Source organism: Triticum dicoccoides, chromosome 3B, assembly GCF_002162155.2.
Source record: "Triticum dicoccoides isolate Atlit2015 ecotype Zavitan chromosome 3B, WEW_v2.0, whole genome shotgun sequence".
Classification (NCBI taxonomy): Eukaryota; Viridiplantae; Streptophyta; class Magnoliopsida; order Poales; family Poaceae; genus Triticum; species Triticum dicoccoides.
This window is the reverse complement of record NC_041385.1, coordinates 171438833-171461358: the sequence shown is the minus strand read 5'-3', so window position 1 is coordinate 171461358 and position 22526 is coordinate 171438833. Positions and strand designations below refer to the sequence as shown.

General features: G+C 47.5%; 1 protein-coding gene across 1 annotated transcript; it reads right to left on the bottom strand.

Annotated features, from left to right (window-relative positions):
* Window positions 1–12259: 12259 nt before the first annotated feature.
* LOC119275382 (cytokinin dehydrogenase 2-like) lies at window positions 12260–16443 on the bottom strand. The gene is made up of 3 exons (XM_037556197.1): window positions 15655–16443; window positions 15132–15553; window positions 12260–13106 (listed from the first exon to the last, which is right to left on the bottom strand). The coding sequence occupies exons 1-3, from the start codon at window positions 16379–16381 to the stop codon at window positions 12519–12521; spliced, it is 1737 nt and encodes a 578-aa protein (XP_037412094.1). The 5' UTR covers window positions 16382–16443; the 3' UTR covers window positions 12260–12518.
* Between the last annotated feature and the right edge of the window lie 6083 nt (window positions 16444–22526).

Here is a 22526-nt window from a genome sequence, read left to right as displayed (position 1 = left end):
GTAAGGGATGGGCAAGACTATTCCCGAGCTCTTCGCGATGCTAAAGGCCGCGGAGGTAGAAAACAAAATGGAGCATCAAGTGTTGATGGTCAATAGGACCACTAGTTTCAAGAAAAAGGGCAAAGGGAAGAAGGGGAACTTCAAGAAGGACAGAAAAAAGGTTGCTGCTCAAGAGAAGAAACCCAAGTCTGGACCTAAGCCTGAAACTGAGTGCTTCTACTGCAAAGGGACTGGTCACTGGAAGCGGAACTGCCCCAAGTATTTGGCGGATAAGAAGGATGGCAAAGTGAAAGGCATATTTGATATACATGTTATTGATGTGTACTTAACTAATGCTCGCAGTAGCGCCTAGGTATTTGATACTGGTTCTGTTGCTCATATTTGTAACTCGAAACAGGGGCTACAGATTAAGCGAAGATTGGCTAAGGACGAGGTGACGATGCACGTGGGAAATGGTTCCAAAGTCGATGTGATCGCGGTCGGCACACTACCTCTACATCTACGTTCAGGATTAGTTTTAGACCTAAATAATTGTTATTTGGTGCCAGCGTTGAGCATGAACATTATATCTGGATCTTGTTTGATGCGAGACATCTATTTATTTAAATCACAGAATAATGGTTATTCTATTTATATGAGTATTATCTTTTATGGTCATGCACCCTTGATGAGTGGTCTATTTTTTTTGAATCTCGATAGTAGTGATACACATATTCATAGTATTGAAGCGAAAAGATATAAGTTTAATAATGATAGTGTAACTTATTTGGGGCACTACTGTTTGGGTCATATCAGTGTAAAGCGCATGAAGAAACTCTATGCAGATGGACTTTTGGAATCACTTGATTATGAATCACTTGGTGCTTGCGAACCGTGCCATATGGGCAAGATGACTAAAACTTTGTTCTTCTGAACAATGGAACGAGCTACTGACTTCTTGGAAATAATACATACCGATGTATGTGGACCAATGAGTATTGAAGCTCGTGGTGGGTATCATTATTTTCTTACCTTCACAGATGATTTGACCAGATATGGTTATATCTACTTAATGAAGCATAAGTCTAAAACTTTTGAAAAGTTCAAAGAATTTCAGAGTGAAGTAGAAAATCATCATAACAAGAAAATAAAGTTTCTATGATCTGATTGTGGAGGAGAATATTTGAGTTATGAGTTTGGTCTTCATTTGAAACAACATGGGGTAGTTTCACAATTAACGCCACCTCGAACACCACAGCGAAATGGTGTGTCCGAACATCGTAACCGTACTTTATTAGATATGGTGCGATCTATGATGTCTCTTACTGATTTACCGCTATTGTTTTGGGGTTTTGCTTTAGACACGGCTGCATTCACTTTAAATAGGGCACCATCAAAATCCGTTGATACGGCGCCTTATGAACTGTGGTTTGGCAAGAAACCAAAGTTGTCGTTTCTTAAAGTTTGGGGCTGCAATGCTTATGTGAAAAAGCTTCAAACTGATAAGCTTGAACCCCAAATCGGAGAAGTCCGTCTTAATAGGATACCCAAAGGAAACTGTTGGGTACACCTTCTATCACAATTCCGAAGGCAAAAACTTTGTTGCTAAGAATGGATCCTTTCTAGAGAAGGAGTTTCTCTCGAAAGAAGTGAGTGGGAGGAAGGTAGAACTTGATGAGGTAGTTGTACCTTCTCCCTTTTGGAAAGTAGTTCATCACAGAAATAAGTTCCCGTGATTCCTACACCAATTAGTGAGGAAGCTAATGATGATGATCATGAAGCTTCAGATCAAGTTAATACCGAACCTCTTAGGTCTTCCAAAGTAAGATCTGCACCAGAGTGGTACGGTAATCATGTTCTCGAAGTCGTGTTACTAGACCATGATGAACCTACGAACTATGAGGAAGCGATGATGAGCCCAGATTTTGCGAAATGGCTTGAGGCCATGAAATCTGAGATGGGATCCATGTATGAGAACAAAGTGTGGACTTTGGTGGACTTGCCCGATGATCGACAAGCCATAGAAAATAAATGGATCTTCAAGAAGAAGACCGACGCTGACGGTAATGGACTGTCTACAAAGCTCGACTTGTTACGAAAGGTTTTCGACAAGTTCAAGAAGTTGACTACGATGAGACTTTCTCACCCGTAGCGATGCTTAAGTCTGTCCGAATCATGTTAGCAATTGATGCATTTTATGATTATGAAATTTGGCAAATGGATGTCAAAACTGCATTCCTGAATGGATTTTTGGAAGAAGAGTTGTATATGATGCAACCGTAAGGCTTTGTCTATCCAAAGGGTGCTAACAAAGTGTGCAAGCTCCAGCGATCCATTTATGGACTGGTGCAAGCCTCTCGGAGTTGGAATAAATGCTTTCTTGTGTGATCAAAGCATATGGTTTTATACATACTTTTGGAGAAGCCTGTATTTACAAGAAAGTGAGTGGGAGCTCCGTAGCATTTCTAATCTTATATGTAGATGACATATTGTTGATTGGAAATGATATAGAATTTCTGGATAGCATAAAGGGATACCTGAATAAGAGTTTTTCTATGAAAGACCTTGGAGAAGCTGCTTACATATTAGGCATCAAGATCTATAGAGATAGATCAAGACACTTAATTGGACTTTCACAAAGCACATACATTGATAAAGTTTTGAAGAAGTTCAAAATGGATTAGTCAAAGAAAGGGTTCTTGCCTGTATTACAAGGTGTGAAGTTGGTTCAGACTCAATGCCCAACCACTGCAGAAGATCGAGAGAAAATGAAAATCATTCCCTATGCTTCAACCATAGGTTCTATCATGTATGCAATGCTGTGTACCAGACCTGATGTATGTCTTGCTATAAGCATAGCAGGGAGGTACCAAAGTAATCCGGGAGTGAAGCACTGGACATCGGTCAAGAACATCCTGAAATACCTGAAAAGGACTAAGGATATGTTTATCGTTTACGGAGGTGAAAAAGAGCTCGTCGTAAACGGTTACATCGATGCAAGCTTTGACACAGATCCGGATGACTCTAAGTCGCAAACCGGATACGTATTTTTATTGAATGGAGGAGCTGTCAGTTGGTGCAGTTCCAAACAAAGCGTCGTGGCTAGATCTACGTGTTAAGCATTGTACATTGCTGCTTCGGAAGCAGCGAATGAAGGAGTTTGGATGAAGGAGTGATCCGTCTCCGTCGTATCTATAATATGATTGTTCCATGCCAATATTCTACAACTTTTACATATTTTTGGCAACTTTTTATACTATTTTTGGGACTAACATATTGATCTAGTGCCCAGTGCTAGTTCATGTTTGTTGCATGTTTTTTGTTTCGAAGAAAATCCATACCAAACGGAGTCCAAACGGGATAAAAACAGACAGATATTTTTTTGGAATATATCTGAATTTTGAGAAGTGGAATCAACACGAGACGATGGTCGAGGGGCCCACAAGGCAGGGGGCATGCCCCAGGGGTGGGCGCGCCCCTGACCCTTGTGGACACCTCGTAAGGCGGTTGTTGCCCTTCTTTCGCCGCAAGAAAGCTAATATCCGGAGAAAAATCATGTTCAAAGTTTCAATCCAATCGGAGTTACATATCTCTGGGAATATAAGAAACGGTGAAAGGCCAGAATCTGGAACACAGAAACACGGAGAGACAGAGAGATAGATCCAATCTCAGAGGGGCTCTCACCCCTCCCACGCCATGGAGACCATGGACCAGAGGGGAAACCCTTCTCCCATCTAGGGAGAAGGTCAAGGAAGAAGAAGAAGAAGAAGGGGCGCTCTCTCCCCCTCTCTCCCGGTGGCGCCGGAATGCCGCCGGGGCCATCATCATCACCGTGATCTACACCAACACCTCCGTCATCTTCACCAACATCTCCATCACCTTCCCCCATCTATCTATAGTGGTCCACTCTCCCGCAACCCGCTGTACCCTCTACTTGAACATGGTGCTTTATGCTTCATATTATTATCCAATGATGTGTTGCCATCCTATGATGTATAAGTAGATTTTTGTTGTCCTATCGGTAATTGGTGAATTGCTATGATTGGTTTAATTTGCTTGTGGTTATGTTGCTGTCCTTTGGTGCCCATCATATGAGCGCGCGCGTGGATCACACCATAGGATTAGTTGTATGTTGATAGGACTATGTATTGGAGGGCAAGAGAGATAGAAGCTTCAACCTAACATAGAAATTGATGCATACGGGATTGAAGGGGGACCAATATATTTTAATGTTATGGTTGGGTTTTACCTTAATGAACGTTAGTACTTGCGGATGCTTGCTAATGGTCCCAATGATAAGTGCATAGAATACCAAGTCAGGGATGACATGCTAGCAGTGGCCTCTCCCACATAAAACTTGCTATCGGTCTGGTAAAGTAGACAACTGCTTAGGGACAATTTCACAACTCCTACCACCAATTCTCCACACTCGCTATACTAACGTTATTGCGTCTTTATCTAAACAGCCCCTACTTTTTATTTACGTGCTCTTTATATTCTTGCAAACCTATTCAACAACACCTACAAAGTCCTTCTAGTTTCATACTTGTTTTAGGTAAAGTGAACGTTAAGCGTGCATAGAGTTGTATCGGTGGTCGATAGAACTTGAGGGAATATTTGTTCTACCTTTAGCTCCTCATTGGGTTCGACACTCTTACTTATCAAAAGAGGATACAATTGATCCCCTATACTTGTGGGTTATCAAGACCTTTTTCTGGCGCCGTTGCCGGGGAGTTATAGTGTGGGGTGAATATTCTTGTGTGTGTGTGTTTGCTTTATCACTGAGTAATTTTTATTTGCTATTCTAAGTTGTTCTCTAACTTTAGTTATGGATATGGAACACGAAATACCAAAAAAATAGGTGTACTTTCTACTCATGGAGATGGGGAACCTCCTAAAACCCTCGATGCTCATTATGTGAAAGATATTATGTACTACTTTGATAATCCTGAGAAAACCCCATTCAACTTTATAATTGGAGTAATGTTGGATCAACGCGAATACTTTAGGGATTATCGCTTGACTCAAAAGGGGAAACTATTATGGGATCAAATTCATATGTTGCATTGGTATGCTCAGGAACTGTGCTTGAGATATGATTATACTTGTTGCTCTAGGATGAAGGCTCCACACCTTCCCTTTTCATGTGAATTTAATGATAATAAAACTTTAGCTTCTTATGCTAATGGTATATATGATTACTATGATGTGGAACAAATAGAAGAATTCGTTGCTTTTATGGGTGCTTATGGAATTGAATCTTTGTTTAAAGTGTGTGAAAATATTTATGATGCTGCTTACAGACCTGAAAATTTAGCTATCCTTAAATATTTCTATGAGAATTATAAATACAATTATGATATTGATGAATTTATTGAGAAAGTCTTCGTTGTCCAAGAAGAGACTAATATTTTGCAGGAATCTATGGAAGAAGAAATTGATGAAACTGTGGCTCATTAGATGAAAAAGATGAGGAGGAGAGCGAAGAACAAAATGAGGAAGAGCGGATTGATCACCCGTGCCCACCATCTAATTAGAGTAACTCTTCAACTCATACATTGTTTAATTTCCCTTCGTGCTTACCGAAGGATGATTGCTATGATGATTTTTATGATCTCGTTGATTCTCTTGAAATACCCCTTTTTGATGATGCTTACTATGCTTGTGGCCATGATGCCAATATGAATGATGCTTATGGAGATGAACTTGCTATATCTCCTTATGTTAAACATGAAATTGTTGCTATTGCACCCACACATAATAGTCCTATTATCTTTTTGAATTCTCCAAACTACACTATATCAGAGAAGTTTGCTCTTATTAAGGATTATGTTGATGGGTTGCATTTTACCGTTGCACATGATGATTTTGATAGATATAATATGCATGTGCTTGATGCTCCAACTTGCAATTATTATGAGAGAAGAACTACATCTCCGCCTCTTTACGTTTCCAACACGATAGAATTGCAAGAAACTGCTTATACTATGCATTGGCCTTTACTTGGTGTGCATGAATTGTTCTTTTATGACATGCCGATGCATAGGGAGAGAGTTAGACTTCGTTGTTGCATGATATATATTACTTTGTGCTCACTACTAAATCACAAATCATTGTTAATTAAAATTGGCTTTGATATACCTTGCGATCCGGGTGGATCCATTACTTGAGCACTATATGCCTAGCTTAATGGCTTTAAAGAAAGCGCTGCCAGGGAGACAACACGGAAGTTTTAGAGAGTCACTTACTTCTGTTGTGTGCTTTCATAAAGTTTAAAAGCAAAAAAAATAAAGAGGGGAACCCAAAATTTTTTTAAAAAGAAAAGCGGAAGTGAGAAAGACGAGCATTGTTAAAGTGGGAGCTAGCCTTGAACTTTGTTCATGCTCATGGAAACTTTGTGAATCTTGATTACAGAAACTTTTTAACAAAAATAATTATCCCCTTGTACAATTCCATTATATAATAAAAATAATGTGCCAAGGTTTGCCTTTAGGATGTTTACAATGCTTGTTGGTTTGTGCGGTGCAGGACAAAAATTTTAGTTGTAGTGCGCGATTTTACATTTTTTACTGGGACGTCAAACGGTTCTGAAACTTTTGGCAATGTCTTTCTATACAATTTTGTTTATTTTTCCTGATTTTGGCAGAATTGTTGGTGTACCAGAAGTATGGTGAATGTTCAGATTACTACAGACTGCCCTGTTTAAGACAAATTCTGTTTTTGATGCGTAGTTTGCTTGTTTTGGTGAAACTATTGATTTCTATCAGTGGATTAAGCCATGTAAAAGTTATATTACAGTATATTACAGTAGCTATAATGCAAAAATAAAATATTAATTGGTTTGCAACAGTACTTAGAGTAGTGATTTGCTTTATTATTCTAACGGATCTTACCGAGCTTTCTATTGAGTTTTGTGTGGATGAAGTGTTCGAAGATCGAGGAGGTCTCGATGTGAGAATAAGAAGAAGAGCCAAGAGCTCAAGCTTGGGGATGACCAAGGCACCCTAAGTAAATATTCAAGGAGACTCAAGCGTCTAAGCTTGGGGATGCCCCGGAAGGCATCCCATCTTTCTTCAACAAGTGTCGGTATATTTTCGGATTCATTTCGTTCATGCGATGCCGGTGTACCAAATTAGGGGCGCTCTTTTGTACCCCTTATTTGTGCACGGGCAGTCAGTGCCGCGCCCACGATCACACGTAAGCAGGGAGGAGACACATAATCCAAGCCGCAAGATGACCAAAGCAACGCCAAGACAGAGGCATAAAGAGCAAGAAGGCGAAGTGCTTCCCCCCGGCAAGACCTTGCCGGTGCGGCCTCCACGGCCCCGACAAGGACCTTGCCGGGGCAGCCTACCTAACGCCAGCAGGGCGCGCCACCCTTGGGCCCCAGTTTCTCTAGCATCACCAACCGCGTTAGGACATTGGCTCGGGAGGCGCCTCCATGGTGGCATGCAGATCTTTGTGAAGACAAGGAACACTTCAAATCAGAAGAGTAGAAGACGACGAACCTCGGCGACATCCTCGCCGAGAAAACCCACAAGACCCCCGGCAAGACCCTTGCCGGGGGCGACCGCAACGCCGCGACAAGACCCTTGCCGGGGCCCCGGAAAGGCCCTTGCCGAGGACATCCACGAGGCCGAGGCCAGACCCGCACCCGCCAAGATTCTGCCACCGCTCCCATGCAGCTGCCAGCCCACCAGCTAGGCACGCGCCTACGTGTCGGCACGAGGCTTCTCGGCTAACTCAGCGCATGCCTACGTGGTGGCATGCAAATCTTCGTGAAGGCCCTACCACCGTGCCACCTCAGCAGCCTGCCAGCCTACATGGCACTGACCGCCTCGCGGGCCCAGGCGCGTGTCAAGGCAGGGCGAGGCGGCGGTAAAGTGAAGGGGACACGTTAGGGGCGCATTAAATGCACCTTGTCTCGTAATGGCAAGTGATAGGCTTAATCACAGTACCCCGATGTCACCTCTTGTGTGCCACTGTGGCGATCCCCTTGCCTATAAAAGGAGGCCCAAGGCACCCAGGAGAAGGATTCAGACTTTTGGACAAGTTACGCTCATTGTAGCTAGTTCAAGAACCTCAAGAACACAAATACACACATCAAAGCAGTACTAGGGTATTACGCATCCCTGCGGCCCGAACCTGGGTAAACGACCTGCGTGCTCGTATTGACTGCTGATCCTGATATCCTCACAACCCAGTGCCCCGCAACCGTAGTAGGGATTCTTGTGATCCCATAGGTGTCGTTTCCACCGACATCTTTGGCGCGCCAGGTAGGGGGCGCACTTGTGAGAATCTAGTTTAGCAGCTAGCAGCACAACTCTTCATCACCATGGCTCCCAAGAGGAAGACGACCACGGTGATCGGTTCATCCGGGACTGGACTGCCTATACCGGTGCGGACCAGCAGCGGGCCGGTCGCGGAGAGAACCCGTGGCGCGGCCCGTGAACATCCACACCATCCTGGCAGTCCGGGCCTGGTAAGCGGCGTTCTACAAATTGACTAGGCAAAGGTAAAACAGATTTCTCAAGTGCAGTGGGAGTGGTGGAAGTGACCGAAAGTGCGGAAAAGGGAAATACATTCTCGTCAAACACCACGTCATGAGAAATGTAGACGCGTTTAGAGGGTACATGAAGACACTTTTACCCTTTGTGAAGAGAACTATAACCAAGAAACACACACTGTTTAGACCGAAACTCCAACTTGCATTTGTTATATGGACGAAGATGTGACCAACACGCACACCCAAAAACCTTGAGAAACGTATAGTCAGGAATTTCATTCAACAAGAGTTCAAGTGGTGTTTTCATCTAACGGAGTCATGTAGGAAGTTTGTTAATGAGGAAATAGGCGGTGGAAAAAGCATCACTCTAAAACTGAAAATGGACGGAGGCATGGACAAGCAAGGCGAGACCAGTCTCAACTATATGACGATGCTTACATTCAGTTACACCGTTTTGCTGATGTGTATGAGGACAAGACGCATGATGTGTAATTCCAAGCTTATTAAAGAATGCATTGAGGTTGCGGTACTCACCCCACCCAATCGGATTGCACATGAATGATTTTGTGACTGAGCAGGCGCTCAACATGCGCTTGGAATTGCAAGAAAATGTTAAACACATCAGACTTGCGCTTGAGAATATAAAGCCAAGTAAACCGACTGGAAGCATCAATAAAGCTGACATAGTAATTATGACCACCAACATAGGTTTGGGCATGGCCCCATACATCCGAACACATAAGCTCAACCGGTTTGTTGACTACACAACTCGTCTCAGAAAAAGGAAGCTGATGACTCTTGCCTTGCTGACAGGCATCACACAATGTAGCAGCATTTTTATTAGGCACAACTAGAAGCTCATGACGATGAAGAACATGGCTGACAATTGGGATGGTAGGATGACCAAGGCGCGCATGCCAATGCAACGAAGACACACGAACACCGCTGAAAGCACAAGGAGTTAGTGGCACATCAAATGCATAAAGACCATGGCGCAGTCGACCTCTAAGAAGTACGTCCCTCGTGTCCTCGTCTTTAACAGAAAAATGAAGCGGGTGAAACTCAGCAAAAACATCATTATCACGAGTAAGTTTAGGAACTGACTACAAGCTACGTGAAACAGAGGGAACTCGAAGAACATTAAGGAGACGTAATTGTTTGGATCAATGAGTAAGAAGTGATGCCTGACCAATATGTGAGATGTGCATACCTTCCCCATTAGCAGTGCGAAACTGATTATGTCCATGGTATGACTCCTGTGTAGAGAGCTTGCCCATCTCACTCGTTAGGTGATTGGTAGCCCCCGTATCCATGTACCATGATGCATCAACCAGATAGGAAGGATTATGTCCATGCTCATGACTCGCTAGAGCATCCTGCTTCTCATTACCCTTGCCATTGTTCTCGATCCCTAAAAAATCCTGCTTGAAGCAGTGATGACAACAGGAAGCAAGGTGACCATCGAGACCACATAGCTGTCAGGGAACCTGAGAACAACATGAAGTCCAGGAGGCACGAACTCGGTCGCCTGCGAAGGTAGTGGAGTTCTGCGGGTTGGGCGCAACCGGCAGCGGTTTGCCACGAGTCAGTTGCTTGTAGCGCTTGCCCTTGCCACACGTTGCAGCGTTGGCGGAAGGGAATCTCGGTGTAGAGCGGCGAGCCTTGATATGTTGTTCCGTGGCAAGAAGACGTGCGTACAGCTCGCGCGGCTGAATGGGAGTGTCATGGCCATTGATATTCTCCACCAAGTTATCATAGTCGTCATCTAGTCCATTGAGCACAGAGGAGGTGAACTCCTTCAGAAGAAGGGCCTTGCCGATAAAGGCAAGAGTGTCTGCCATGCCATCACCTTGTTGAAGTAGTCGGTGACAGTGAGATCATTAAGCTTCACCTCCCCAAGCGCAGTGCGAATAGCATGAGCCCGCGCCTGGGACTGCGAAGTGAAACTGGTATGAAGAGCCGTCCATGCATCCTGAGACGTAGCAGCAAAGATGACCAGTGACGAGACTCCCTCCGTAAAACAGGACTGGATAGCAGAGAGAATGGCTTGATCCTAGGCCACCCAAGCATGATGCGTCAGATGATATGGCGGAGGGCACGTTAGTGTTCCATCAATAAAGTCATCCAAGTAGTGACTGCGGAGAAGTGGCAGTACTTGAGCACGCCATGACAGGTAGTTATCCATCGCGAGCTTCACCGGGATGAGATGCGCAAAGTAGAACGGCGCGTTGGGCACAACATAATCCGAAGGTGGTGGTGGCGCATAAAATCCCAGAGGCCAAGTAACACCCGGCAGCACGGAGTAAGCCACCAACTCTATCGATGGACCACCGTAGGGCGCCTCGTATGAAGAGGCCGAACCATGAGGAGGCACACACACCGGGGCCGTCGGGTACGTAGCTTATGCCGACGGGGTAGAGACGCCATAGGGCGCTGTCAGCGCGGCTTGGGCACCGAGTGGCGACTGGTAGGTCAGCCACGAGTTGGCCATGGCGGTGGCGTGGGCTGGCGGTTGTGGTGGAGCACCGTAAGAGGCCGCCGACGCGACTAAAGCATTGTAGGGATGGGGTACCCCAGCCAGGGGTTGGTCGCGGGTGGCCCCTAGGCCGGCGGTGGCGTCGGGGCCAAGCCGGGAGGCGGGGACGGATCCGCGATGTCATGGATAGGCGGCGGCGTCATAGGAAACGGCGGCGGCGGGCCAGGCTGGGGAGGAGCGGCGGTCGTGGAGGCGCCGACCATGGAAGCCAGCGGACGAGAAGAAAAAAATGGAGAGGCGGCGACGGCCGGGGCAGAGGCGATCGGGGCGGGGGCGAAAGACATCGATCGTAGACCTAGTTTGATACCATGTAAAGATTAGGGTTGTTGGAAACTGCTGGAGACCCTAATACGGGTGTGGCTCTCTAATATATATAGAGGTACCCCGTCTGTACAAATATGATATACAGTTACGTACATAAGCTCTATGTGAATATACAGTCTAACAGTGCCTAGCTCCTTCACATGCAATCCGCGAATGGGGCCTTCTCCTGCCCGACACAGAGCCTCTGCTAGGTGGATCGCGCCGTGTATTGTCTGGAAACATCGCAGGGCCAGAAGAACTGGTCCGTCGACTAGGTATCCCTCTGCACAGATCCTACCGCCTACCCTAGGTGCATGAGTTGAAGCTGGGCAGTGAAGGAAACGTCACCATGGATATCGTAGATCCATCTGTTGTTCTCCATCGCCTTCTGGGCCGTCCTTCAATTGCGCGTGCGTGCCTCCACGCAGTTGTGTATCATCGGTGCGATGTCGGTGGCAGCAAATCCATGAATCCGTCTATCTCTCTAGAACAACACTCAGCTCCCATCACCCGCCTTAATCTGAACTAGGCTGTCAAACACCTGTCAGGCCATCTTATCTTCAGTTAGATGTGAGGTAAGTATATTACATCCAGACAGTGGCGGAGCTTGCAGCCCAAACATGGGCGGGCCAACAAGAAGAACATAGCTTATGGGCTGCTGTTTTAAGGCCCAAGAGTAGGTGTATAATGTATAAAACTTCATGGGCTGAGCGGGCCACGGCCCATTCAGCCTTGCTGAAGCTCCGCCAGTGCATCCAGATGTGAAATATCAATTTCATTTGTAATTTTATAAAGAGCCTGCTCTTTAATCAACTCTTGGGCGATGTTGTAGAAAACCAGGAAAGACAAAAAGAGTTGATTTGGGGAGGAAAGCTTTTTTTTTTCTCTCGAATACACACAAGCATGCATATCATCGCATTAAAGAAGAAGCGGCAGAGAAGGCGGATACAAGCTACTCGACCTAACATGATATAGTAGCACGTAAGTAGCTACTAACAAACTAACATGCAGAAAACTCAAACCAAATCTCCTTGTCAACATGATATGTACTCCCTCCGTAAACAAATATACGAGCGTACCATATGCATGTATGTATCGATGCTCCGACCGGGACCATGCAAGCAAGAAATATCATGATGAAGTGCATGCATTGGACGAGATAGCTAGCTAGCTGGGCGTCGATTGATGTGTCAATCAAGCCAGCGGGGAGGTGAAAATTCTCTGGCCACGGGACAGGATAGCCTTGGGATCATACTTCCTCTTCCGCTCCATTAACCTGGCCCACTTGGCCGGACCAAAGTGCTTCTTCTCCCACCCGGCCTGGGCGGCGTAGTACGGCAGGTACTGCACGCACGGTATCCCTGCCTCCTCGCAGAAGCGCAAGATCTCCTCGTTCTGCTCCTCCAGACGCCCAAGGTCGCCCTCGGACACCGCCGACCGGAGGATCCCAACCGTGTAGAACACCTCCTCCTCCTCCGGGAACACTGCGGACGTGTCGCCGTCCCACCTGTCCCGGTTCAAGGGGTAGACGAGGATGGGGCCCATGGGGCCGGTGCTGCCGTCGCGGCGGAGGATGCCGTGGAAGACGCCGTCGGCGAAGTCGAGGACGCGGGAGCGCGGGAGGAAGAGGTTGAGCCAGGGGTGAGGCACGTCCCAGAGGCCGGCGGCGCGGAGCTTGAGCTCGCCGTCGCGCACCCGGTCAAGGAACCCCGCGTACGACACGTCCTGCACGAACGCGAACCCACGCGCGTACCGCAGCTCCCGCAGCAGCACCTCCAGCCTCTGCACGCATGCATTCACCCACAAATTAACGGAGTATAAGGCCGTTTAGATCTCTAAAGTTGTTCACGATTGTCCATACGTGCATGGATGCATTCATTAATACAGTAGTTTTTTCACACTTAAGTTTTACGCACGCACGAATACATGCAGAGTTTTTCATTTCCCTTTACCGGCTGAAAACTGTACATGCACCCCTAAAGAAAGTGTACATGCATGTACGGGAACGCGAACCATCGTTATTTTTTCAGTGATAAAAAATATATTTGTAGGACCAGACCTTACAAAATTATAAAAGTTGATCGAGTGAGTTACTTTTCTGACAAGAGGATGGCAGTGTGACGTGTCTATGGACGGAATTAGAACAGCATGTAGGTCAGGCAAGATCACAGGGTTTGGCCCTTGCATATGCACTATGCAGTGCATGCACGGTCCCTGTCCCATGCGTTAGATCTTGTTCGCATGGTGCTACTAGGTGTACTGGCTACAAGAAAATGCTCAAAGGCCTAGCCAGCTTTTGATTGATGCTCAAAAGCGTATGCATGGATAAAGTAATTCTGGCAAAATTCTACTTGCTTGTTTTGAAGTAATTCTGGCAAAGTATATAAGTACATGATGAGACCGCACAGAGCTGATTTATTGGTGTACTCCCTAGTCCCCACTAACTAGTCACCCACAACAAAAAGCGAAATGATGTATATTCCGTTTATCCTCTTGTACGCGGATGGTAGCTTTTACTACTATCCTAGAAGAAATTTGGGATCGGCGGCGGCGAAGCTCGCTCCCTTTCTGAAGGCGTCGTCGCGGCCATCATTGCCCGTCGTGTTGCTCTAGGGAAAACTCTGACTCTCGGGTCGGGCGGTAGCGGCGCTCCGGTGTCGTTTTCTTTCTGAAGGCACCGTCTTGGAGCCCACGGTTCGTCATGTGCGGCTTCATCTATTCGTGGTGGCGTGTTCACGGGCGAGGACCTGAATGCTCTTGTAGTGCTTGGGGTGGTGTTGCTGTGCTCAGCACTTATGTATCTTGCCTTGGGTGTGTGCATGTGTTGTGGTGGCGTGCGTTTGTACCGGGTTGTTGTTGGTCGTTGCTTTATATATAAAGCGGGGCAAAAGTATTTTTCGGTAAATTTGGGTTCGGCTACAGAATAAAATAAAAAAAATGGATTTTGTCGATTTCTGTGAGCCGTCGGATGCAAGATGGACGGCCAGATCAGCTTCTTCCACTTCCTGATGGTTAATTATTGTTCATCGTCTTCTATCTCGTATCGCCCAATTTACCGCCGCCCGCGACCAAGGGCGCTACCTAAGATCATTGTGCACCCTGCCACTTTGCGAGCGCTGGCTGCCTCCTTCCTACCAAAATCGACTAACCCTAATTCTTGCGTTTAGCTATTGTGAAGAAATTTCTCCCTATCACATGATTAGGTCATTCCACCCCAAATATAAGAAAATGCCAAATATGTTAGAGGGCAAGTTGGCACAGATTTGGTCAAAATTTTAGTGGAGAGACTTAAAGCCTTGATCCAACAAAAAATGGTGGATGTGGATTGTAGAAATTTTTGTAATTATTGCTTCAAGAAGTCCAAATTTTTTAGCAAACCATTTTTATATAACTGTAATCTCGATGTTGTCTAATTTAATTAGTGTATTCGTAATTAATATCGGTAGAAAAAAGTGGTTGGACGTCCTAGTTTATTCTCTCCCAGGCAGGAATTTATGTTCACTTTCGCTAATAGTTCACTTATCCCTAAAGTGGGATTACTGCTGATGGGCCGGGTTAGATTTGCGACAGGGACGGGTCCTTTCCAGGGGCAGACAAAGCTAGACCAACTACGTACGACGACGTCGATGGTGCAATGGATTTGCATGCACGGTTGGAGCCATGCGCGTCAGCTCAGGCGGCCAAAAAGTCACCATCGATCTCACTTGGCGGGTCCCCGTGTAGCTCTGGCTAGCTACACGACACGACAGACGCACGGATGGAGCCTACGCGCGCACCCACACCGACAAAAGATCAAGCAAGTTTTACCTTGTCGACGTCAGACTCGCCGGCGAGAGCAGCGCCGCCGTAGTACAGCGCTCCCTCGAGGCAGTAAAGGACGCCGCCGGCCTCCTCAGCGAGCGCGGCGATGCGCGCCGCGTCGGCTTCCGAGAAGAACGACGAGCGCCAGCTCCCTACCTGGCCCTGGTCCGCGAGCACCACCGAGCCCTCGACGTAGTCCATGAGCCCGGACACAGTGGTGCCGAGGTCGACGCCGATGAGCCGCTCCTGGTCGCCCGTGAGCGCCGCGGCCCCCGTGTAGAAGAGCCGCACCCAGCGCGCCCTTGCCGGCGCCGGGATCAGCGGGATGCGCGCCCGCGTTATGACGCCAAACTGCCCCAACCCACCCAGCACGGCGTCGAACAGGTCCGCGTGCTTCTCCTTTGAGCATGTCACCATCTCCCCGAGCCCTACATATTAATTCGCAAGCATTAGTACGTGAAGTCGTGAATATGACATAAAGAACCAAACGGGTTCATCTAGTGCCGTCGTGCACGGTGCACATACGTACCGGTGATCACGTCGAGTTCTTGGACGTTGGATATCTGGGGGCCGTGGCGGAAGGCCTGGCCACTGATGCCGGCGTTGGAGAGCGTCCCGCCGACGGTGAGGTGGAGGTAGTCGGTCCACGACCTCGGGGTGAGGCCGTGTGCCAGGGCAGCACGCAGCACGTCCACCCACAACTGCTCGCCGCCGGCGTCGACGTAGCGGCCATCGACCGAGACGGAGAGGCGGGTAGCAGACCCGCCGACTTGGCACCCGAGCGACAGCATGTCCACGACGACGCCGCGGGGTGCGGACGCCTGCCCTCGGGTCGAGTGGCCGCAGCCCCGGGCAGACACGGGGAACGGGGAGGGGTGCATGCACGAGGCCCGGAGCAGCGAGGCGATGTCCTCGGGGCACGACGGGTAGAGCACGGCCGCCGCCGCCGGCTGCGCATCCGACACGTTGCCGAAGTCGGCGGACGCCAGCGCGGTGGCCTCGGCATCGTCACGGATCAGCGGGCGGACCCCGAGGTGGCAGAGCTCGTGGAGTAAGGAGGAGGCCGGCCTCCACGCGCCCGAGTAGGCCGAGGTGGCGGGGCTCGTCGTTGTCTTGAGGAGGCAGCTGAGCACGAACAGAGCGGCTATCAGTGTCATCTCTCGCGCTTTGTTCATGACGACCATCTGTGTCCTGGCTTGAGTGAACGATGGATCTCTCTGCGTTTCGTGACTCTTTTCAAGCGGAGAGTTGGGCATAAATAAGGGCACCGTGTGTACAGGTAGAATATGTACACTGAAGAGTACATGTCTACATGTGCAGTGAGTAGTTGAGTAGTGCACGAGTAGTGAGACACAGAGATCTTGCAATCTGTAGGTGAAAGAATAGGTGTCCTACGAGAAGCTACAGCTAGCCACTGAAAGCGGCGGCTCAGTTGCATTGCATGTAACAGCGCTGCATGTTTTTCGTTTTCTTTCGGATGGTCTCACACCTAAAAATGTACTACGTACGTGTACGTGTGGCCAGCAAAACACATTGCGTGCGTACAGAACAGTACAATGTACAAACTACTACGGATACGCGAAAGCTGCATGTGGCGCAAGATATCTGACGAGGAAAGCTCGGGCATCACGACGAGGCCGAGAGATCAACATAATAAGTATCATGCATGATGAGGGCAGTGGTACGACAAGCATGCGTGCGGTTGGGAGCTTGGGTTTGGCTGATGCATGCACCGATCATACTACGCACTTCACGACACGATTGCATTAATGTGTAAACCGTACCCACAGCGACTTCCTTGTAGGCACGTACGTCCCAAAAATTTTGTCTTACATTTATATAGATATGGATGCACCTAATACTAATACATCCGTATTTAGGCAAATCTAAGGAAAGAATTTTGGGACGGAGGGAGTATAAGTCTTTCTAGAGATTTTAATATGAACTATATATGGATGTATATAAACATAGTTTACAGTGTAGATTCACTCATTTTGCTCCGTATGTAGTTCATATTGGAATCTTTAGAAAGACTTATACTCCCTCCGTTCCTAAATATAACTCTTTTTAGAGATTTCACTACGAACTACATACGGAGCAAAATGAGTGAATCTACACTATTTATATACATCCGTATGTAGTGCGTAGTGGAATATCTGAAAAGACTTATATTTTGGAACTGAGGGAGTATTTAGGAACGGATGAAATGCTAGTGTGAAAAAACGTTTTATATTATAAGACGGAGGGAGTAGAATCCTACTACAAATAATGTGAGCAACCTCTCAAGAGGCCGTGAAAGGCAGTTGTGGACGGATCAAACTAAGCAGGCCGGGAGAACCATTCTCACTCATGCTGTTTCATCGATAAATCGCTGTAAATACACTTTGGATCCGTTCTTGCGGATTTGGTTTAGCAGAACTGGTTTAGGACTTGAATGTGTTTCTTAGCTTTTCACATGGTCTTTGCTGCCAAAGTGAACCAAATGTTCTAGATCCCGATGTTTCATTTCTAGTCATTTTACTTAGCTACTTCTTTCGTTCGGAATTAGTTAACGCTCAAATGGATGTTACTAGTAGGAGTATAATATAATCTACATATTAGTCTAGAAAATAGACTAACATGGAACCATAGGCACGATTGCGTTTTTCATAAATCATACTCCTAATTTCTTGCAAGTTATCTACTGGGCTACTACAACATGTGGACACAGGACACGCGGGCGCTTATGGCACGTGGTTCTAGCCGGCTCGAAATGGTTGTGTAGGGTTTATTCAATCAGTTTGGCTGGCGAGCCACTCGTAGATTACGTGGATGAGCTATGTAATTTTGGGTGTGACCCATTGTGATTGTGTTCTCTTCTTATATGCGTTATTGTCTAGTACTCGAGGCCATGACATCATTCACGTTTAATCAAATGGATGTGTGTATATCCTACAATGCAAAGGCCGAGGCACTCCTCTTTTCGAAAAATGAAAAAAAAAAGGTCTACATGAAATAGACCCTTTGGACTCCCTAGTTCGCCTAGCTTCGTCCTCAGATATTCTCAAGCCCACACGAGCAAGGAAACTATGTTTGAGATCTCACAGTCATGTTTAATTGTATGATCAGTACTGATTATTTGAGAGAAGTACAATTTATCTCGTGGGGCTTACACATGGTCTAACAATCCAAACAACCCCACCTTGGAGAAGTTAGATAGGATCCTGATTAGTGATGCTTTGGAGAGTGTGTTGCCTCTTACTGCTATTAAGAAAATCGTTAGAGTTGTGTCTCATGAAAATCGTTTGACTGTGGACACTGGAGAGTGTGTGAAAGTCAGAAGCAAAGATTTCAAATCTGAGGCTTCTCGGCTTTCACACCCTGAATTTTTTGCGGAGTGGAGAAAGCTTGGCATTCCTTTGTTAATGCCAAGGATAACTTGAGTGCTTTTCTGCTTAAGATTAAAAAGTTAAAAAGTCAATTAAAAGGTCGGGGTGTGAACATCTGAGGAGACACTATTCAGCAAAAGAAAGAACTCATGGCTGAATTGGAACGGTTAGAGATTTTGGAAGAAACCGAAATCATGGCAGCACACAATATGCCAGGAAAAATTTTGTGCAAAGTTTTATTATGGAAATCCATGAAGAAGAGGAACTATTCTCGCAATAAAGAGCTAATGTAAAATGGTTACTACATGGTGACAATAACGCCATGTTCTTCCACAAAATTGCCGACGGTAGGAACAGTAGAAAATTGTTGTCATATGCTACTGATTATTATATAAGTCTTTTTGGTAAAGTGGAAGGAAACTGGGTGACCCTGAGTGATGATATATGGGACAATACAGAAAGTTTATCCGATAATGATAGATTTAAACAAGTTATTGATAGAAGGGCTCCTGGCAGGTTATTGATAGAGTGGCTAATAGGGCTCCTGGCAGGTTATTGATAAGAGTGGCTAATAGGGCTCCTGGCCCTGGTGGAATTCCCGCTGAGTTTTATTAGGCTTGTTGGCCAGTTATTAAGCATGATTTGGACTCATTCTTTGGATCTCAGCAGATTTAACTATGGGGTCATTAACTCATTATCCTCTTGCCCAAAATTCCTGATGTTGACACTATCCAGAAACATATACCTATATGTCTGCTACAGGTCTGCCTCAGCGACCAACTCGTTAAGACCAGCGTGGCCGAGTCGCTACACGTCGTCTCCTTCGTCGTCGGCAAAGGGAAGGCGAGAGGCGGGCGCGGCAGAGCTATGTCCTCGGCCTACGCGGCCATGTGCGCGGCGGTAGAGAAAGCTGAGCGGCAGGCCGCGGTCAATCAGAGCTGTAGCGGCCCCTACGCACCCATCGGCCGTCGGAAGGAGCATAACGGCGATTCCACGGCAACGGATTGGACGACAGCGGAGGTCTCATCGGACAGGGCGGGCATGTGTGCGAGGTGCCGAGGTAGATGCCTGATTTAGTTTTTCTAGTTTTTTTAAATTCTAGTTTAACTTGTTCGGTTTAATTGTAATATGCCGATCTTTGTCTGGTTTGCATGGAAATTATTCGGTTTGTATGTAATCCGTGCGGTTTTTTTTTGAAAACTACTTTGCGCACTTTATTAAACTCATATCAAAGTTACATCATCCACAATGTCCGAAAGTAAAAAGCTGGGAGGATCACCATCCCAAACAAAAGTAGAATTTAAATTGAAACTATATCTAGCAAGATTGTGCGCCAATCTGTTAGCCTCCCTAGGACAATGAATGAAGGATACCGCACCAATACGTTATGCTTTTTGAAAACAATTCATGCGGTTTGTTCAATCTGCATTTGACATGTGCATGGGTGTGTCGGGCAATGCGTTGGATGACCGGTTCGTGTATCATGCCAAACACATCCGTGAACAAATTGTGAGATGTTCTAAGAAAACGTACTAGCCGTGTGCCCGTGCAGCTGCACCCGGGGAAGAGAAAGACAAGATTCGGGTGCACGGGTCGACTTTAGAGCAACTCCAACGAGACGACCCAAACGGACATGAATTTTGTCTGTTTTTCGTCCGTTTGAGTCGCCTATCCGCCTAGCGGATATGAAGCGGACACGCACGGTCTGCGGATGCACCCAACGCGACGTTCGTGAATGACCCAAAGCGGACAAGCAAGATGCAGATTTCCTTCCGGCGCCGCCGCGTTCCTCCGTCGCCACAGCCTGCACTGGGACCATACGAGATCGAGGTGGGCGGGCGGAGTGGACGGCCAGCTCCGACGGCGACCTCCCACCCCTGCTTCCACGCGCCGCCGTCCACGTCGTCGAACTGGATCCGGTGTAGAGGTCCCTGGCGGCGACGGCGGCCGCAGTGGCCTCTGCCGCCACGGAGTCGCGGCGGAGGGCCGGCCTGCGGGTGAGGCGGGCGCGAGGGCCGACGGGGGTACGGCGCGGTGGACCGGGAGGAGGGGAAGTTTAGGTGGATGAAGGCGATGAGGAAGAAGAAGCAGGTGGCGGCGAGCTGGAGGACGTGGCGGGAGGAGGAGGAGGCAGAGGCAGGGTGGGGGTCGCGGCCACCGCCGCCTGAGAAGAGATGCATCGCCGTCGACAGGGAGTTGCTGCTGGTGCGGCTGTGGGAGGAGGCGGAGGTGGGGTGGGGGTCGCGGCTGGGGTGGTTTTCTCGCTCGGTCACTGATACGTGGGCCTAGGGACGAACACGAGAGGGAGGCAGCAGACGAGAGCGGACGACGAGAGCGCCCGCATTTGTCCGTGCGGACCCATTTGTGGCCCAATTTTCGCGTTCAGTTTGGGTCGGGCGGGCAGACAAACGGACAGCAGGCGGACACGGGCATCCGTTTAAGTCGCCCCGTTGGGTCAATTTTTATGTCTGAATGACCTAAACAAACGAAATGATCGCTCCATTGAAGTTGCTCTTAATTAGCTTCGGTAGTACCTTTGCACTTGACGTGTTGCGCGCTTTCGTTCATAGTGCGCTGCGGATCCGTGTCGCATCTAGTCAGCTATCAAATCGTCTCCAGCTGCTAGCTGGCTATATATGGAACAGTGAGACAGCACTATATACCATGGAGACACAGCGACAGGCGGGCACCTATAGACGTACGTACCCTCCGATCTGGCGCACCGAGATACGGCAGGGAACCGGTGCGGTGCAGCTGTAGCGAGCTAGGAGGAGTTGGCAACTTGGCATCACGTCGCATCGGTCGATCGCGCGCGTAGATGTTCAGATGCAAATTGCGTTCCTTTGGCCTGTCACATCTTGCTGCGGGTCAATCAATCTAGCCGGTCCAATCGCTCGCGTCGCATGATCTTTTTTTTAGAACGCGTCACACGATCTCGTCATGCGTGAAACCGTCTAGCCGGCGCGCTAGCTTATCAAAAAAATTTCTTCAGAAACTTTCAATTTCAATAATGACACTACGCCCCGACCTCAAACCTCCAGCAACCGTCCGGATCGTACTGTCCGAACCATGGAAGCCATCCAACGCGATCATGTATCGGTCCATAGCGCATTCCACACACGTTTTCTCCCACAAATTAAAGACAAAAATGGAGAGGATTGCGACAGTTCGGACCGATCCCAAGGCCGCTTCGGACCGCCATGGCCCACCAAAAATCGCTCCCCCTCCTGATGTGACCAGCAGTGCAAAAAGAGATGGAGTTACTAATTCAAATATTTTGACAGTTGGTTAAATTACAATGCGAGTACCATCCCCAGAACCACGAGCTAAAGAAATCAAGCCTAATTTTCGTAATCCGAGTTGGACGCTGGTCGGTGCTATTCCAATTCAACTAGCATAGCTGATTCGGTCTTGTTTTGATAAGAAAAAGATTCCTGATTTGGTTCTGTGATCCTAGTGATCAGCGTGGCCGTATAGTTAATTAGTGGAATCCTTAACTAGTTTGTTTCTTTCAACTAGGAAACCGTGTGGTGTTAGATAAAAGTAGTACTCTTTGCGTGAGTCCTATTCGGTCTTGGTTCTGTGCCTGCCCGCGCAAAGGCTTCGGCCGTGTACTGAGGCCGATTAGTTTCTACATGAGTTGAATAAAAAGTTAGAAAACGTTCCATGTCGGGGACATTAAATATTGTCTTTGCTTTTGCTGATTCAGGTTGGATTTTATCGCTGCTATGCGTGGAGTTGATTCAGTCTGCTCGAGCGCCTTTTTGATCTGATGGTCTTGCATCTTTGTTTGGCCGGAATTTCTTTGTGCTGCTGCTGCTAGTATCGTGAAAGATCGGAAACGACGAACGACTGACATCTAGTCGACTCCACATCACCTCCCCCCTTCCCTGGTGTCACCTACCCGCATTCATGCATACCGCTATAGAGTGCATCGTTCCACATTGAAGGCGGCTTAGAACGAACGTGACCTCTCACCGCCAACGTCATTCAAGCGGCGTGCCGGCCGAGGGCGCCGCCCGCTACACGCCCG

What these genes read in the sequence shown, in the direction of transcription:
- LOC119275382 (XM_037556197.1), bottom strand. Translation starts at nt 16,381, where the DNA reads ATGCCCAACTCTCCGCTTGAAAAGAGTCACGAAACGCAGAGAGATCCA. An exon ending in AGAACTCGACGTGATCACCG is followed by an intron (nt 15,554 to 15,654) that starts GTACGTATGTGC and finishes ATTAATATGTAG; the next exon opens with GGCTCGGGGAGATGGTGACA. An exon ending in GCGAGTCTGACGTCGACAAG is followed by an intron (nt 13,107 to 15,131) that starts GTAAAACTTGCT and finishes GCATGCGTGCAG; the next exon opens with AGGCTGGAGGTGCTGCTGCG.